The sequence below is a fragment of the Achroia grisella genome, unplaced genomic scaffold (genome assembly GCF_030625045.1).
Source record: "Achroia grisella isolate CSIRO2021 unplaced genomic scaffold, CSIRO_AGI_Agris_v1 utg874, whole genome shotgun sequence".
NCBI lineage: Eukaryota > Metazoa > Arthropoda > Insecta > Lepidoptera > Pyralidae > Achroia > Achroia grisella.
The window spans coordinates 6202847-6222804 of NW_026713051.1; the positions used below are offsets into that span (position 1 = coordinate 6202847).

Below are 19958 nucleotides of genomic sequence, written 5' to 3' on the forward strand. Positions count from 1 at the left end.
TAAAAAGCAATGGCACGTTTATGTTATTATATGTACCATATATAGTGACCGACGAAAATTTAATACTTCATTAACAAGTAAATAGGGTAAAGGGTTTTGTACTTTGTGATCTTTGTACCATGTATTTTATTACAACTTTATATTTTGCAAGTTTCAATTTATTTGGATTAGTAATAAATAGTGGCTACGACTCTAAAAATTATATTATTATACCATCTATTTTGTTATATGCATATAGAGTGTGCATAACGTTGACATATGTGAAACATACATAATTCACTAATTGCTTATGTATACAATCAACGGGAACATCGAGTTCCAGCTCAATTTATGTACTGTATTTTAGTTATTTCATATGTATCCAAGTAGGCAGAGAGATTCAAATATAAGTCAGTCATAATACAGGTACTTACATTACCTGACTGACTGCTTACGTAAATAGAATCAACTAGAAGAGATCGGACTCCATTTCTAGTTAATTATCTTTATTTCGAGTGTGACACAGATATCACAGAAAAATTCCATATTTGAAATATACATTATGCTTATATCAATAAAATAATACTTTACAGGCTGACTGATTCTAGGCGAAGCACTTGCAATGCAATTCAACAAAATTCATTAATCCAATGACAATTATAGAAATAGAGAATCATGTAATTAATACTTTTTATATAAGTGTCAATAAACACTATATTATTATTTACGTAAAAATATATTTAAGTATGAAACAGGCAACCTATAAATGACATACAAAGCTGAAAAATCAAGGAAAAGAACATTTTTTAAAATAGATATAAACTATGCAGTATGCGTATTATTTATATATACACAAAAATATACAAAACGATATAAAGATGTTTAAATAACGACATTTACGGAAACATCATAATTTATTATAAGTATTTCAATTTGTTTCTTATTATGACACTTACAAAAGCGATCTGCATGACTTTTGGCATGGTACAATCTTTAGCTTTATATATTATACTTAATACAAATTGTATAAAAGTACAAAATTACACATATATTACAATTAATTATTATTGTTAATATGAGTATAACATTTTTTGTATGAAAAAGCAGCACCAAAGTAATTAATTAACAATATTTTCAATACCAGTTCACTGGCGATTGCCCCGTAATTGAGACTTCATTATTAAAATTTCTTATTCAATACATATTATAAAAAAGTATAATTTGTGATTTATAATACCATTGTAAGCAGGGAAGGGATTGTTAGTAATGTGGACTAACGATCTCATTGTTAGCAATAAACCATGTCAGGTTTTCCTCCAAGCCGTTCCCTCTGGAAACCACCGTGATAAAATCCAGGGGAAATTAATACAATGGACTAACTGACATAACCTAATACTAAATTTATCATCCACCACTAGTGCCCTGCCAGCGTAAATTATTAGCGCAGGCGGGTGCACAATTCCATTATTATCTATAAAAAAAAATCCATTATGAAAAGCCGAGATTCAAAATAGAGAATACTACTGTTACAGAAGTGTAATGTTTATGGTAATTTCAATCTTCAGCTTCCTCTACTGCTGTTAGGAACAACTTTTGGCAAGTATGAGTGATTTTAACTGCAACAACAAAAAAAAATAGTTAACAGCCTGCAATCGAAACGTCTGCATTGTCTATGAATATTCCTACATTAATATTTATAATTTTAATAACCCAAGACAGTCGGTGAGCTATCTGTTTAGTACATAGTTTCCTTCCGATGGTCGCAGGATCGTTTCCTCGCACGATGCAAACATTTGTATGTTTGTTTATATTGGTTTGGATGTTTTCTGTTTATATTAATAATAATAACATCTCAGGACAATTCACACAGCGCCATCAGTCCCAAACTAATAAGCAGAGCTTGTGTTGTGGTTACTATACAACTGAGAGAAAACACATAGACCAATTGAAACAAATATACTGTACTGATGAATACAAATTACTGCATCTTGCAAGGAATCGAACGTGCGACTATCGGTTGTGGCTACACCAAGTCGAAACTAAAAGGTAGTGGTAAAAATATTGGTAATAAAGCCACAGTTACCTGACAGATCTCTGACGCACTCAGGCTTGGACCTGACTAGTCCGAAGTACACCGGAACCCCGGCCAGCGTCATGAGAGCGCCGGCCACCACCGCCACCGGCTCGCTGACTATAGGCACCACCAGCAACACCGCGCACACCGCCACAAACAAACTGGGCATCCAAAGCTGGACCTGTTTGTGACAATAATTTAAATAAATTCAAATTCTAAAACCATTTATTCTTTCAGGGCTTTTTGTCACTTATGAAAGTCAACAGACCAACTTCTTAGAATTCCATGGAGTCACAGTGTGGGTGCCGGGTCAGTCCTGTGGCAGAGAAACTCCGAGCAGTTCCCGGGACTTGTGACTGAGTAAGTAGCTGTCAACTCACCTTCTATACAATTTAGTAGGAGGCCGCTAATGCAGTTATATATACACGTTCTACTGTACAAGTTACTGCAGGTCTAGACAGGCTAAGATCTTTAAAAGATTGTATATTTTTCCATACAGTAATAATAATCGTTACATATAAAAAAATCGTAAAATAAATACAAATACAGAAAATATAAAGGTTGAACGTAAAAACTGCTGGAAGAATTAAGATAAAGTTCAATTGGTTGTGTATTTAATACTTTGTCTCGCAATTTTTAGCTACAACGTGATATAAAAATATATGGCGACTGAGAACCAACTCCTGACGGATAAAGTTTAACCTTGATAGGCCTGGGCAGATGTGGTTTCTTGTACCGCAGCCACAGCACCGCGCTGCAGCTGAGCGTTGTGAAGAATGACTCCACCACAGTGCAGTAGGTAATCAGCGACGTGAGATTGTCTGGTATCAGCATTATCACAGACATCACCATCTGTTGAAATACTTACACGTTCAAATCCAAAGAGAAAGCGTCGTGGCTAAGTTGTACACTTCGTCGGCTTAGATAGATAGATAAAGCGTATATAGCCAACATTTTCGAATTACCAAGAATACATAAAATCAGAAAAAACATACAAAGTTGGCAAAAGGAGCTGCCTCAACTTAGACTAAATGATCGTAACGTTTTAGCCGCTTTTTGTATTAAAATTATTTAATCCCCTACTATTCAGTTCAGTATACACATTAAATTAAGAACTTGCAAACACTAAACTGATTTCTTTATTTCAGAAGCTCGTTTGTTCACATTGTTCAGTTAAATAGACATGTCTAAATTTAAGTGAAAGTCCAGTGTATGTAAAAAAATGGCTAAGGACGTTTGTAATGACAAACGTGCATAACCATGCACGCAGTGGTAGTGACGCTCGGTAATGACCGAGCGCAATGTGGGCATGTCACAAATCGATCACACGACCATCATTAAGCAGAGCGGCACATGACCACAGTCCTCCGGAACAACAATAAATGGTTGTATACAAATAATCATACTCATGAATACAAATATTTGCACCGTGCGAGGAATCGAACTAGCGACCATTAGTAAAACGGTGCACTAAACTGCTAGACCACCGAGGCCGTCACACGACCTTAGTCCTCTGGCAATAATTGGTTGTACAACAATTATGACATTACGCCTGGTATTTTTGACTTACATGAAATACTAATGAGGGCATTGGAGACATGCACTTAAAATTTATATGTGCTAGGAGTTCAGGCATATGTCCATTGCGAGCGCCAGCGAAACACATCCGGGACGAGGCCATTATGTGGACAGACAGACCGCCAACCACCGCTATTGCTACCAGCGTCGGCATCGCCCACTTTACGAAGCCCAGCGCTGAAACTGCAAAGTCCTGTAAACAAGATTGAACAAGATATTGATATTGAACAATTAAAAAATGTTAGTATATTGTTTTTATAACTACTATCTGTATTCATAATGTTTATAATTCAAATAATCGTTTTGACAGTAAAAACAGTGCACTAACAGCCATTTGGTCAATTTATCTTTAAACTCATGTTCTGTCAATTCTATCAAATCTGAGTTAATTATGTAACAATATTATTTGTTGTCTTTACACGATCCTTCCCGTGATCAGGAAAGAGCGCGATTTACCGCGGGAAAGCAAGCGCAAGCAACTGTGAGTTTTCTTGTAAATCCATACATATAGAAAACACCCAGATCAATACAAATAATCATAATCATAAATAGATATATTTGTACCATTCATAGAATCGAGCCCGCGACCATCTAACATAAAAGCGGTGTGATAAACCGCTAGACCGAAGCCGGCATACCGAGACATATTAATATAGTCCTTATTTATTTGACATTAGATCCTTGTAATAAATGTGTAAATAACTAGAAATCACTAGTGCACAAAAAAGATAAAATGTGCATCCTAAATAAATTAGATATAATCATTCTATGACATAGCCACATCGTGCATATATGTTTACATTACAATTCTGTCAATCCTAAAAATTGTGACAAGAAGGAAAGGGGAAAGCATACAAGAATTAGGATAGTAATACGAGAGAGAACAATGTAAGTTAACACAGAAAAATATGCAAAATTTAAGTAGACAATATCCTATTCGTGTGATTAATTCATAAGTTAATAAATTGATTTCCCTTTGGAAAGCTTACATCTATTTATACGGTTTCAAAGACCCGATTATGTTATATTCTAGTAAATACTAACCACCGCAATAGCCTCTGTGGCTTGTACACCGACCGGGCCGAGTACAGCCAGGTATGACACATTAGCTAGTAGATATATCGCTGTCACCAACGGCAAGGAGAGGTAAATAGCTCGGGGCAAATTCACGAATGGATCTTTAAGCTCTTCAGTCATGAAGTTAAGATAACTCCTGTAAATTTATTATAATTTTAATAGAAATAAACAATCATTATACATATTCGGAGTCAGTCAGAAATTTGAATAGATCCACAAATTGGCGTTGGATCTTTGACCTCAATCATCTAACGCTTTCAAAATACTATGAGTTGATTAAATTGGGATTTATTCCTAAATATATATATAAGTATATAGTAAGTAAATGTGACAATTGTAAGACATTTTTTTTAATTAATTAAAGTCAAAAAGATATAGAACTTTAAAAAAATATTTTTTTTGTGTTAATGCAGTATTGCATTAATTACCGGTACTGAATTAAATACCTAACTGCTCTCATTTCCTCTAAGAAATTAAAGTTTTTTTAATAATCAGATAAAAAAATACCATGTGGAGTTAGAAAAAAAAATTACCAGCCTGAATAGGAGAATATTCCGGAATAGAACGCGACGGACCAATCGCTTACGGATGTCTTGGTGCCTGCCCATCCATCCTGGAAGTGCTCTACACCACCTAAAAGCATCACGAAGACCATTTCACTCATTAATGGACGATGTAAAAAATCAAAGAGGAATTCAACGGAATTTATTAAACTTAAACTTGTTTAGCCATGCAAGTAATTTTTCATACTATATTTAATAATAATAAGATCAGATTACTGAGAACATGATTAAACGCATTCAATGGACGAATTCAAACGAAATATGTGACAGTACACAGATACAACAGCATAGATTAACAAATACAATGCTATATATCCGAATTCACACGACAATGTCGCGGGATAAAGTTTGTATAATATAATTAACTAAACATCCTTATATGACTCTATAAATTACAGTATGTTTGTGATTAATTAAATTAATTAATGCGCCTGGACGTACCTTTTCCGATCCAAACAAGGCCGGCAATAATGATAACGAATAGCGCGGAAATTTTTGTAAACATAAACACATTTTGCACTCGCGTTGTGAATTTTATGTCGTAAGCATTAATGAACGCGAGGAAACCTGTAACAATAAATAGATAAATCTAAGGATATGAACACAGCGTTTAACACCATACCACAAATATAAATAGATAATTTGTGACGGTATATATTATACCTTATACATAATATTGGGTTGTTCGGAAAGTTGTTTCGTTGTTTTTGAGAAAGTGAAAGACAATTATCATATAAAGAATATTCATATAACCCAAACCTCTCAAGTAAACCGATATAATAAATTTATAGAAAATTGAGACATATATAAACAAACACATTTAAGAACAAACATTACACCCAAATATAACACAACATTTGTAAAAATCTTAACCAAATCGATTAAGCCAAACGCAATAACAAACAGATACAAATTAATGCATGATTTTGTATTCTGACATGTTTATAAAGTTCCATAATACCAATTTTCCTCATATATATTACATGGTGTGTTTCCTAGAGTCATCATCAGACAGCGATCACTTACATTTTTATTATACATATAAATATTAAGCACTTACATATAGTTACGGCTGCTATCATCTTTCGACACATCGGATCAATAGGACAATTCGGAAATATTGGCTCCAATATATTGTTAGCAAAAGTCAGCGCCATAATTGCATTCGTACTCGGTCTGTTGACAAAAATAACATGCAAGAAAACATTTTGAGTTTATTCAATTCTCTTACATAGTTATAAAATCGTTTTAAGTTGTGATTCGGGATACCACAGCTTCCAGTTTCACTATATATTTTATTACGTCCCTGATGTTTTTATAAACATAATATCTCAGAACAATTTACACAGCACCATCGAGTTCCAAGCTAAGCAGAGCTTGTGTTATAGAGATTAGACAACTGATGACCACTAAACGACCGAGGCCGTCAGTTTTATATAGGCCATAAGTTTTCATATTTCTATTTATAAAAAAATGGATTAATTTTCGTACCATGACGTAAAAATTTATAGGCATATATAATGTGTTTACGATGATAATGTGTAACGGGCCCCTTACACTCTTATGATACGAGTTCGATTAAAGGCAGCAGAATTAAGACGGATGTCGTACTTAATCGTTAGTAATAGGATGACAATGTACATTCAGTAATTAAAAGTTTTCTCAGATTAATTTATCATGATCTTGCAAGTAACCTCGAGCTAAATTTATATTTCGTCATGTCTTGATTTTTATAAAACGTTATTGAAAAGATCGACCGTAGTTTATGGGTGAATGAATACACTATTTTATCTAGGATTGCACCAACAGCAACCAATACATTATTAGCACGAAATAGTGCAGAAATGGTATTAGTACCTCAGGGTTCGGATTAGGCTATAACTTTCTTTACACCAGCCAAATAGGTTTAAATTCACTTGGATAGATATTCTATTCCATGGTTTATACCATACAATAGAATAAGATAATTCACAGAGCAGCATCTAGTCTCATACTAGAATGAGTGTGTACAGTTGGTACTAAACAACTGATGGAAATAAATATATAACCAATCTAACAGACACAATACTTTTGTAAGAATGGTTACAATCATATTCACACATATAAATGTTTGTTTTAAGCGAGAATAACCATTAGAAGTAAAGTGATATACCTATAATAATAAACCTCTTGACAGCCAAGGCTGCCTATCCTTTACATTATTTGGTCACCTAACATAGGTACCTTACCTTCCATCATCTTAAATAAAATACGGTAGAATACTACTAAAAATGTAATAGAAAATATAGCAGGTCGTACCATGTCAGGTTCACCTTAACGCCCTGGTAAATTGTCATTTGCCAAAATGAGATACTTACACAAATACAAGGTTGGCATCCCACAAATACAGAAATGCTGGCAGAGGTCCATAGGCTTCATTTATGTAGTGATAGTCACCACCACTCTGTGCTAATGTTGTACCTGTTCAGAGAAGCAATAATATTTGTCACTTGAAATATAAACAAACAATTTGACTCTACTTCTATAAACTATAGTTAAATGAATATTTATTCAGATCTTAATTATAATAATAATATCTCAGAACAATTCACACAGTGCTAACTAGTGTTAAGCTAAGCAAGTGTTATTGGTGTAGTACCTAACAACTGATATAAATACATATATTTTTTTATAGATACGAGCAATCATTTAAAACAACATGAATATGATTATATCAATTCATGGATATAAATTATTATATTATAATTATAATTGCTTTGAGTTAGGTCAATTGAACCCACACCAATAGATAGTAAAATGATGAGTACTAGACCACTAGACCACTTAGAACTAAACTGGAATAGTGACCTAGCTGAGCCCCTAGAGAACCTAGCTCCCCCCCCCCTTAAACATGAGATGTTTAAGGGGGGGGGGAGGGGGTTGAGTCAAATCTCATCTAACCTTACTTTGGAAAGAGGAAAAAAAGTTTTAAGTAGTCATAAATAATAGCATAAAGCAATTTTTTTTTTCTTTCAGTTGAATAAATCTCACATCTCATCAGGAGGGGAGGGAGGGACAGAAAATTAAAAAAAAACATCTCACATAATTTCTAAGTCAACCACAGCTTAAATTTTCAAATAAAGCAACAAAGTAAGAATATAAACAATCTGATTATATAACAAAATATGGACAGAACTGGACAACTCATAGAGCACAATCTAGTCCCAAGCTAAGCCGAGCTTGTGTTTTGGGTAATAGACAACTGATATAAAACTCAGATACATTTTTGTTAACAGTAAAAAATAATAACAAAAATGGCATTTTTTTTAATATAAATCCTATCTAGCAGCGCATAGTGTAGATTTAAATTACAGTTGTTGTTGTGCCAAATATTTTTATTGCTTATTTAAAAAAAGGCGTAAGTTAGAACACGCCGATAAAAGAATCTGGCGATCTGCCTTTATGAAAGTATTTAGACAAATGTATACACTGGTAGGCTGGACCATGAAAATAAATATACCTACCCAATTCAGCATACGATAAAGCACCAAGAGTAGCCAGGACACCACATATTGCCCACACTGATAAAGCTCCCCAAACTGAACCAGTTTTTTCTATAACTTCCTTAGGGGAAATAAAAATACCACTACCGAATATTATTCCCAGAATTATCGCCACTCCCTCTAACAAGCCCAACTGTTTACGCATTTTCACCCTTTCGTCACCCATTTTTAAAGTATTGTAGCTACACGAGAAAATACAAAATTTGTTCGCACTACGCGAAAATTTTTAAGGATACACACACTCCGATAACCTATAATTCCGATGGAAATGCCCTCTGCATTTTAATTCAGTAAAGGTAATATAATTATGAGTATTAATTAAAAAATACTCTCAGAAATATTTTGCTCTAAATTTAAATCACCATTAAACACCATACAAATATTGTGTATGTGTTATAAATAAAGTGAGGGATTCGGTTATTTCATATGAATTGAGCGGCAGAACAGTAACGGTAATAGTCGGTTAACGCGGGTAACAAAACTAAATAAATATAATAGTAGTAGTAGTATATTTTATCCACAAGTGGATAGGCCAAGGTACGAGACCATACAGCCTAATCTTCAGCTAAATAAATATAGATAGAGATTTAAGTCATTAATCTGTGAAATAGCCACAGATTATAAAGAAGCTCCATAGAGATAAATCGATTATTATTTAAAAGAATTTAAATTTCAACCAATTAAATTTTATTTAAGAGATGTCTACGGTAATCGTCGAATTACAAAAACTAATTAACTATAATTAATATCGTTTTTCCCTGCTCTGTTTTGTAACTTAATTTAACACAACAACTTTAACCGCCAAAATATGTGCAATTTATAAAAGAACACAGTTATTATAAGGTTGACTAATATAAATAATAAAATTTATAGGTGTACATTTGTAACTGAAAACTTTCATAGTTACTTTCAAAAATTATACTAACGAAATCTTGACTACACATTGCTATTAGAATTGATATTTGACAGAGGAGACAAAGACATTTTTTTTTTTTTTTCCATATTCGTCCATCTCCTTTTCAGTGATGGAACAGGCAAAGATCCTTAGACCGTACAGCCTAGTCTACTTTTAAACTTCTTCATATTTGAACAAGTGATGAGGCCAAAGGCCAATTCTTATGTATATTTATTTATTATGTTTTCATTCGTGTTCAAAATTTAAGTCTTATCCGTAGTCCATATCTTTGTATCAATTATTTAAAGTTTCATCGATATCGAGGTAACGTATAAATATATAGGTATATATGTTTCAAAATTAGGGAGACAAAGACATTGTCATCACATCACATTATAAATATTGATGTAGTGTCACCAACGTATCTGAGAAGTGTCAAAAATAGGAACAACGGTCGCCATGTTGAAATGTCAGTGTCTACTACTTTCGAGGATTTCGTGTGTTTTATTGCGATACTTCTGAATTCAAGCGTTAAATATGCCGAAAGCTATACAAAGTGATGCCCGGAGTATTATTCTAAAGGTGAAACAATTTTTTGAAGAAGAAGCTCGGCTGCAGAATCCGATCGTTCCGTTTAATCAAATATACAAACGGCTGCAACAGGTTAGTGTTGTCAGTTTTTACTATATAAATTACCCAAAATGATATTAGGATGGAGACAAATATGAGGATTGAACATTTTTTTGCATATAAGATAAAACTTGCTTGTACAAGACGGGTGTAGCAACTTTCAGGCCGATTTGTTATTTTAGACCTGTTTTATGAAGGGTAAAATTTTCTCAAATTCCGTCAAATACAAAAGGCTATCAATAACATATTTATAAATCAGTTGTTAATATTTTAAAATAGTCACTCTGTGATTATTTAAATTATTGATAACGACGCTCTATCCACAGTCGCCACTCGTCTCTTACAAATATATGAATACAATGAATTTATTTCTACCTCACATATTTAATCACAAAATATTTGTTACAGGTTTAAGTCAAGGGCTAATTTCTAAAATTGGAAGGAGTATGGCTTATCACCCAGGATGATTTTGCACATTCTTCAAAAACTGTGTTATACCATAATTATTGCAAATGTCGTTTTCAATAAATCCCAAAATCTTTTTTGTTTATCTTTTACTTACATCTCCTAACTAGGCATACTACTGATATCTAGATGGGTCTTTAACAAGAAGGTTTCAATCTTAACAATTGAAACCCTTAACCTCTTTGTTAAAAGGCTATCGCAGTAGATAGATGCATAACTACATATATATAAATGTGGTGTTATAATTTATCATAAATACAAACTAAACGATATGAATAAAAATGTATCGACTTTCCCAACTTTTGTGCACATTAGAATTAATTAGCAACACTGAAACGACGGTGGCGACACCCGTTCACAGATAAGTTGGTACAACTGTTACGTAACGTTATAGAACTACTAGTGTAGTACTTGTAGAGCTAAATCGAGGTAAACAGTTTTGATTAATTGATAAAACACACGGTTTTCATTTTAATAAACATGTTTATGTTTATTAATTTATCCAATATTTCTTTGATAAAATACTATCTTTCTTATGATAAACTTTGTAACGTTACATAAATTTTAATTTACAAATATTATTGCAATTTCTTATTTAAAACAGTTTAGGACTAATTTCTGGATCTGGATCAGGATAATACTGCAGTAAATCAGCAACAGGTGCCTCTTGATCTTCATAAAATTCACATGCTAAAAGATATTCGCGTTTTGAATAATCATCACCTTTGCAAAACATTTCACCTAAAAAAAAATTTGGATTAATAAAATAGTACGGCATAAAAACAATATTATAGTTTTTATTCGTAGAGTGCGACAATAGGAGTAATAGTAAAGTACGTAGATATTGTTATTTATTCTCCAATTTCAGTTATAATGCTCCATGAATGATTTCAGTTTCATGTTGGAGGGCTGATATTTAGAATAGTATATATCAATATTCTCTTGAAATAGAACTAAGATGTATAGACATAGATAAACTAATAAATATTAAAATTTCTCGGTACGATAAGATTTTTGTTTATTTTTTAACCGGCGATATGCGCATTACGTTACTTATAGAATGTCATACCTTCGATATCCATAATGTGCACCGGGCTTTTGGACTCTAAAGCTCCAACACAATAATGTTCTTCTGTAAGGTCAGGATGCCAATACATAATTGCATCGCGACAGGAGGTTCCAGCAATGGGTAACAGTATTCTATCCTAGGATTGAGATAAAAGGGTATAAGAGATCTAGCAAAAACGTGGGTAAATTATTATTGTACAACCATTTATTATAAATACTATAATAAATGGTTACAATAGTAATACTATAAATGGTTATGGTTATGGCCTATTGCTATGAATATAAAATTACTTTTTGCTGAATGTTAGTTCAACTTAGTTCCTGAAACTTGCCAATACCATTAGCATAGGGGGTGTACCAATTATTATTCATCCATTCTAATCTTGAGATCTTAATTTAGTGATGGCGGTAGTGGTTTATTAATTGTAATGAACTGTAAGACTATAACTCACCTTACATATTATTTTGTTGTTAACAATTGGTTCTTTGACCTCTCCAGTACAAAAGAATTTTCTCTTTTTTCTCATTATTACTGTACTAACTTCCAAAACAGTTTTAATACTATTTCCTAATAAAACAAATATATAAGAATTATTACAAAATAATTGCAACAATAATTACACAAGGAACTTACTTATAATGTATGTAAGCCATTTTAATAGATCACACTCAAATTCACCGCTGGTATTATGTATTTCTTTTCGAAGTTGCAAAGTTTTGTGATTAATTAATATTAGAATTAATGATCGTCCTCTTTTAGAATAGGTATATGCTGCCATTATACCAGTACCTTTTTCTCCATTTATTGCTTCAAGTTCTCGCATGCCTCTTGCCTGGGTTTCTCTACTATTCTGCTGTTTCATATAGTTTGATAATCTATTCATTGCTTCAACAAACTCATCAATGGGACCTTAAAAACAAAATGTTATTCGCGTTATCAGATCTACAAAAAGAAGGAAACAGTATGGATATTATTGAATTAAGAAGACAAACCATACTCTTTAACGTGCGTAATAAATAAAATGTAATATATACAGAAACGTATAACGAACTCCTTCAAGATTATGTCCTTAGGTGACAAGGGTAACCCTATCTAAAAATAATCTATATAGCAAACAACGTTTTCTAGACAAGCCGGAATCAATATTTAATTTTAGGCTTCACTATGACGTAAACAATTATAATTATTTAAGTACGCAGTAAAATAAACTTAGTCAATAGTCACTTACCCGTGCCAAAACTTCCACCGTCCAAGTAATTTAGAAACTGATAGAATCTTAATGCTTCATCTGATTCAATCTCATCCATTACGGGTCTCTATATTTAAAAAAATATTTTCATATTACGTAAACACCACGGCAGTAATTTTTTTATCCCATACCATACCGTACCATATTTAATATGGTACATATGGGAGGATTGAGACCTCACCCCAAAATCAGGGAATTACCTAAGCGGCTGGAGAGTAGATGGATAGGAAATATGATTTTATTTATTTATTCTAATCAAAGAAAATCAGAAGGAATATGGATATTGGTGGTATGGTCTCAGGAAGTCCCTAGGAGTTGAATGTGCGCAGGAGACGTATGAGCGTATAATTCGCTATATTTAGCTCGATATATATTGAATCTAACGTGGCGCGGAGAGATCCTGAAGCAGTCACTCAGATTAAATTTTAATGTGATATTGGTGTTTCCCTTACCGAAGAGTTGGCCCGAAATATAATTTGGGCGTAAGTCAAGGTAATAAACGCTCAGACGGACAAATAATAGCTGAGACGATAATGACTATATACATAAATGAAAGAATTCATAACTTACAAACTTGCCACTCCAAGCTCCAACGTCGGAATAGAGAGAATTAACTCTACTTGGCATCCAATCCAATGAAGACCGAGCGACTAAAATGGGGTGCTATAGAACAAATTAACAATTACATGAATAATCTAGTAGCTAATTAAATTCGGAATAGATTATAAATAGAATTCACGACTATTTCAATTGTGTGTAATGGATTTTGATTCGACATATACTTAATTTGCTTTATGTAAAATTATTTAGCTAGCTTACCATAGACGATACCTTTGAGAATACATATTTACTTAAAAAAAATGTATTAAATAGAAACAATATGAAAGTACTGGTTAGACTAGGCATCATTTTGATATTTATTGATTGGATCTGGTAGTCCGTAAGAAGTTAAATATTTTATCGGAGACTGTAATAAATACTGAACTTTAATTGCTATTACAACTGTGTATAGTTTTATTACTTCAATTAAATTTGCTAATTTATTATTGTTTGTTGCTTGTGTTTTTTATAATATGTACCTTTTTTCTCTGGTTAAATTTAGAGGTCGCTGTAGTTAATCTAGCTACGTACCTACTTATTTAACTTAGAAAATACGTAGTGCTCGATTGATAATATATTATCAAGCCGAATATTTCTAATAAATAGTTAATATATTAAATATTTTTATTTATATATTTAAATTGATCAATCGATTATGATAACATGTTTAGCATCACTATTTATCATTTTTCTACACATAATAATCTAGAGATGTGCTGACTCGTTATAAACATGACTCGAGTTAACTCGAGTTGAAATCATTTTAGTGACAACATAATCGGACGAATATACGAAAAAAAAATGATAACAACCTCAAATCGATATTGAAATATTTGTGACGAGTGAAAATTGTATGATATGAAATGATCGGAAAATTTCATGTCATTGTCAGTTCGATGACAGAATCATGCTCTGATATGCTTGATCGATGGAAAAACGACTCGTTTTGTATAAATAGTTTATTTTGTAAATATAATATTGTGAACGTACAATATAGATTTTTGACAATATACATTTTTCATATAAAAGCGGCGATCGAGTGAGTAGTGATGTGCCAGTGTCACCAACATGCTCTCGCTCTTTCACTTGTTTCATTCATTTACCAGTTGAATTCTTTCAACTTGAGTTGGCAGAATTCAACTCGAGTTAACTCGAGTTGACACATCTCTCTAATAAGCTATATTACATTATTAATATTAGATTATTATAGAGATATATTTTTTACCCAATTGGTGTGGATTATAATTATATTCAAGTATATATAAATATAATAGAAACTAAACTAAACTAAGCACTATTTTACGCAAATACAATTTTCCCCTCCATATGATTTTTAACGCCGACGAAACAGGCTGCAGCATCGTCACCAATCATCTGAGAATCGGCCAACATCTATTTTTCATCCCCCTAAATGTTAGGGGTAGTCCAACCCTATTTTTTTTTTATTTTAAGGCAAAACAACGTTTGCCGGGACAGCTAGTTCTCGAGCTCTGGGATTGGCTCAAACTTCTAGATGGATGACTGAGGACCGTTTTGTTAAAGCGCTTGAACATTTTGTGATGCATATTAGACCATCAAATGAGAATCCAGTACTGATATTATTGGATAATCACAGTTCTCACGTAAATCTCAGAGTAGTTGAATTTGCTAGACAAAACTCAATCATTATAGTTACATTCCCACCGTACTGTCATCATGTGTGTGTCATGTCACCAATGATTAGACCATTTTCTAAAGCGGGGAAAAGACAAAACGCGACACGCAATAGTAGAAAAATGTCGTCAGTCATTGTAACTGACACTCCTGAAAAGAATAAATTAGAAGAGAAAGAGAATGCAAAAAGAACAAAAATTATTATTAAGACCATGACCACAAAACAGTCCATAAATACTCTCAATAGAAAATCAAGGAAAAATAAAAAATTCACGCTGCAAGATGACTCTGATTCGTTTGACTCCATCGTATTAGCTGAAGTAAAAAAAAAAGGTTATTGGAAGCAAAACAAAGAAAAATATTCATTATTTTTATTTGTTTTGCTTCCAATCGGTTATTGGAAGCAAAACAAATATTTATTTAAATTGCGTAATCTGCAATAAATTATATGAAAACAGCGACCAAGATTGGTTTCAGTGCAAAATTTATTCTGATTGGGCTCATTAAATTTCTTTTGCGAGACATTTTTAATTTTAAGAAAATTATATTTTAAATTCCAAAATTTCCAAAAAATTCCTAATCTTAAATTTAAGTAAATAACTAAAATATAATTACTTAAAATAACTGATAATTTTAAAAAAATCTTTAAAATGTCATTAGTGTAATTATTATTATTTCATATATATATCATAATTACAGTTTATAATATAGACCGGCTCTTGCACAACTTTTACTAACTCTTTCAATACCGAAATGTTATGAAAGAGCCAAAAGGCACATTTAAAAAAAATTAATTTTGACGTTGACTTTCATATAATGTTTAAGGTTTTTTGTATGAAATTACCTACTTTAATAAATAAATAATAGATAAAGAAAAACAAAACATCTTTTCTATCATCATGGCTCTTTCATGCCACTTCTACCCTACAGATATAGTAAACTAAAAATTTGAGGTTATTTATAATGGGATTTGGGATCACAATGTAAAAAATGGTCGGTGTTGCCGTCCTTAATAAAAAAAATATTTATTAATTGACATAGATAAGGAACAAAAACGAAAATATTAAAAGTAACATAGTATATAATAGACATTCAAAAAGAAATTTACAGATTAACATGATATTCCAAAATAAAAGTAGCAACTAGAAAATATATTACATCGATTAATAGTACTCATATAAACAGTTTCTTTCATTTGCATAAAATAAAATTGAGGTATTTGACCAATTATGTGTTATACAGTGATAGCAAAAAACTTTTTTTATTTTGAGAGAGGGCTTAGTTAGATTAGGCTTAGATAAGTTTCTGTAATAAAAAAGTATCACACCTCTAGCGATATATTCTACAAAATACTGTAACTTACCTGTTTAAATATGTCTTCAACCTCAATAATATAATAACGCACTAGTCGTATTAATTAAATAATAGCTAACTCTTATGTATATAGTGTAATTGTTTTCCTGAAAGGGATTTTCCAGGGCCGTAAAAATAGTTAAAAAATTTAAAGAATATTGGTTTAAATTGGTTGGTTGATTACGTACTTATCAAACGTATTTCCTTTTGTTACTATCGTTCGTTACGTCTTGGCTTGGTTTCTTGACGTACAATTTTCGCGCCATTTTTTCCATAATTTCATTAACAATTTAGTTGATGTACACATTTCACATTTATGAAGTTCTAAATTTAATATCAATATATGTGTTGTATTGTTTGTTAATTATTATACTTGATTAAAATGCACGTGCGTGTAAGAACATTTGGTAAACCAGATACCATAGTGGTAGTTGAATCTAAATTAACCAAAATAGATCAGTTTCGTAAAATTGTTAAAGAAAAATTTAATGTTAACCCAAAATTACAACGTTTATTTTACGGTGGAAAATTGGTAAGTATACATATTGTATTTATATTCAATGGCGCGGATTCAATTCCTCACACTTTGCTGCCTTCATTGTTGTAAAATTGTTTGCCGGGAAGGCCTTTTGGAAGCAAATAATAATTGCTCAGTGCCAGGTGGCCTATGGTATAATGCGGCGGGTGATTAATTTTTTTGAAACCACAATCTCTCACAGTACACATAGTCAGCTTTCTTCGCCATTTTCTTTGATAGGTTTCCACAAATTGGCTTCATATGAAGCTGCATTCAAGGTTTCACCTTTTTTTAAGTACTTCAACAATATAATTCCTTTTAAAACCCAAGACACTGTAGTCATGGCATGTCATAGTAAATGGTCACAATTTCTTCCTGAATGTTCTTTTGTCTTCTTCTTATTTTGTTAGTAAATTAATTTAATTACCCATGCAATGTTAATTTCCTTCAACCTTACATGTTAGTCAATACAATTGTCTGTCAAGATGATTACAAGACAACATGCTAATCGTAACTAAGGAAAATTTTAAATTTACACCTATAGATAATGTAATTACAGTAGACTCAGATTTCAGATTAATTTATTAATAATATTATTAACCAGATATACCAACCTTTAACATGTTAAAGACTGCTTGCCCACCTGTGTTACACTACACAACTAAAGTAAATTTACACATTGGGACCAAAGGGTCACCTATGGGCACTAATTGAAATAAGTCTAGGGGTTAAATAACCTCAAGTTATTGTACACTAAAAATATGTAATTAACGTTAAAAAAAATGCCAGTCCCTATGTGAGAAATAGGACACTTAAATATGGTGTTGAACATGTTGAGGGGATATTATATCAAATTAACTGAATAATGCACAAAAGGCAGGATTATTTCTTAAGTACAAAAAAGAAATAAAATTTTACCTACAATTTTTTTGTCAATCTATTAATACCGAGACACAAATTCCTTAATAATGTAGGGTCTCCAGACTTTTTACCAAGTTGTCTGTTTAAACTGTACTATTTGTATGGGTGTGCTACAGGTACGTACAAATTTAATGGTAAATAAAATTTGCTTTCAGTTGGAAAATGGTTATACATTCCATGATTATAATATCAAAATTAATGATGTTATTCAACTAGTAGTCCATGTTGAACCTCAGGAGCTTAAAAAAGATATAAAAAGTGCCAAAGACAAGAAAAGCACTGATACCAAAAATGAAGATAATTACACAGGTTTGCTCTTTATTATGTTTATTATCTGATTCTTTACTATTATAATATAAGAAATGTTTCATTTTCTGTATGTTGGTTGGGTTATTGGTATTTTAAATGCCTACCTTCAGAAGGTTAAATTATTAATAACATATTCTGACACACACCAAAAACAAGTCAAACCAACATGTTCCTGAATATAACATTATAAAATAAATATAAAAACATATAAAATAAAAATAAGGCTCGTAAAAAAAACATTATGTGTCACTAAAGTGTCTAAAGTGTTCTCTGACTTTGATTCTATCATACAAAAAACGAACCTGCAACTATTAAAGCAGTAAGCTAAACCACTTGACCACTGTGACCTAAGTGTATATAATTCTAAATTAGTCCCTATTGGCCTTGGTTACAGCACCACTCTTAAATGGCTGGATTGATTTGGCTAATTGTTTTTGTTTTTATGGAAGAAAAATTAAGACAGTTGCACAGAACTTAGAAAAGATAATATTATTATGGTCTTTTAGTTTTCTGTAATGTTCGCCTTCTATGTACAATGCACAGAGTTAATATTTATAGTTAAGACAGGACAACATTTGTCCACTCATCTAGTGTAATAATAATTATTGTACATATAAACCTTATAGAAAATATATTTTAATGTCTAATCTTTTGTTCATAGATGCTGAGAGTGTACTGTATCAGATAGGTGATTTAATTGATGTTAGAAGTCAGGAAGAGGGTGCCTGGTTTGAAGGTAAAATAGTGAGGATAGTTTTTGACCCTACTGTTGACACCCCAAACAATATTAAGGAGAATATTCAAGAGACAACAAATGATGTAGCAGACAAGTGTGACAGTAAAAATAACTTGAAAGATAAACCTCCAAGCAATGTTAGTGCATCAGGTAGTTGTAAATCCAAGGAGAAAGGGATAGTGAAGTATTTATGCAAATCTCCAAAAATTGTTAAAAAGAAATCATGTGATGATGACAACCAAAGTAGAACCACCGATGTTGGTTTGTGGTACAAAGTGCAACTAGATTCGGGGTAAGTAAATTATAAATCTATTCACATTACTATATTTCATGAAAATATGTCTGTCTGCTTGTTGCTTTTCTCTACTAAAACTCTGCTTGGAGTGTTGAGGTCTAATGATTTAATATCAACTGAGAGATTGTCAGCTCAAATTGGACAGTAGGGCATTGGTGCATATCACATTTTGTGTTCACTATTACGTCGATAGTTGCGTCTAATGCGTTTGACTATCCCATATACAATACCTGTGGTGAAATTCGTGAGCTGGTACTACCAGGGAGCTGGCCCAAGTCCCTGCTATCAGATATGTTGAACTTCAAGAAATCATATTTATGAATGATATAGTTAGGAAACCTTTTTTTTTTTAGTAAATGTTGCTTTGTGACAACACATCTGTTTTTGTACCTCTTTTTCATTTTACCAAGTAGTGGGCATGTCATAAAAAATACTGTTTTCCTTAAAAATATA

At 32.1% G+C, this 19958-nt stretch overlaps 3 protein-coding genes across 3 annotated transcripts in view; 1 reads left to right on the forward strand and 2 right to left on the reverse strand.

Moving 5' to 3' along the window:
- Nucleotides 1–852: 852 nt before the first annotated feature.
- On the reverse strand, nucleotides 853–9278 carry LOC131852988 (Y+L amino acid transporter 2). Its single transcript, XM_059203765.1, has 10 exons — nucleotides 8775–9278; nucleotides 7629–7731; nucleotides 6332–6447; nucleotides 5713–5838; nucleotides 5242–5341; nucleotides 4676–4844; nucleotides 3624–3824; nucleotides 2756–2905; nucleotides 2063–2234; nucleotides 853–1595 (listed from the first exon to the last, which is right to left on the reverse strand). The coding sequence occupies exons 1-10, from the start codon at nucleotides 8977–8979 to the stop codon at nucleotides 1534–1536; spliced, it is 1404 nt and encodes a 467-aa protein (XP_059059748.1). The 5' UTR covers nucleotides 8980–9278; the 3' UTR covers nucleotides 853–1533.
- A 2120-nt stretch (nucleotides 9279–11398) lies between these two features.
- LOC131852986 (uncharacterized) lies at nucleotides 11399–16291 on the reverse strand. Its single transcript, XM_059203763.1, has 7 exons — nucleotides 16072–16291; nucleotides 13692–13784; nucleotides 13101–13188; nucleotides 12662–12781; nucleotides 12324–12439; nucleotides 11873–12008; nucleotides 11399–11544 (listed from the first exon to the last, which is right to left on the reverse strand). Exons 2-7 carry the CDS (start codon nucleotides 13746–13748, stop codon nucleotides 11399–11401), a joined length of 663 nt encoding a protein of 220 aa, XP_059059746.1. The 5' UTR covers nucleotides 13749–13784; nucleotides 16072–16291.
- Nucleotides 16292–16948: 657 nt separating this feature from the next.
- The window catches only part of LOC131852987 (E3 ubiquitin-protein ligase UHRF1-like), a 55638-nt gene continuing 52628 nt past the window's right edge, over nucleotides 16949–19958 (forward strand). The window contains exons 1-3 of the mRNA XM_059203764.1: nucleotides 16949–17259; nucleotides 18321–18474; nucleotides 19136–19502. Of these exons, the coding sequence (XP_059059747.1) occupies nucleotides 17110–17259; nucleotides 18321–18474; nucleotides 19136–19502 (671 nt within the window). The 5' untranslated portion in view covers nucleotides 16949–17109. The remainder of the gene's footprint in view (nucleotides 17260–18320; nucleotides 18475–19135; nucleotides 19503–19958) is intronic.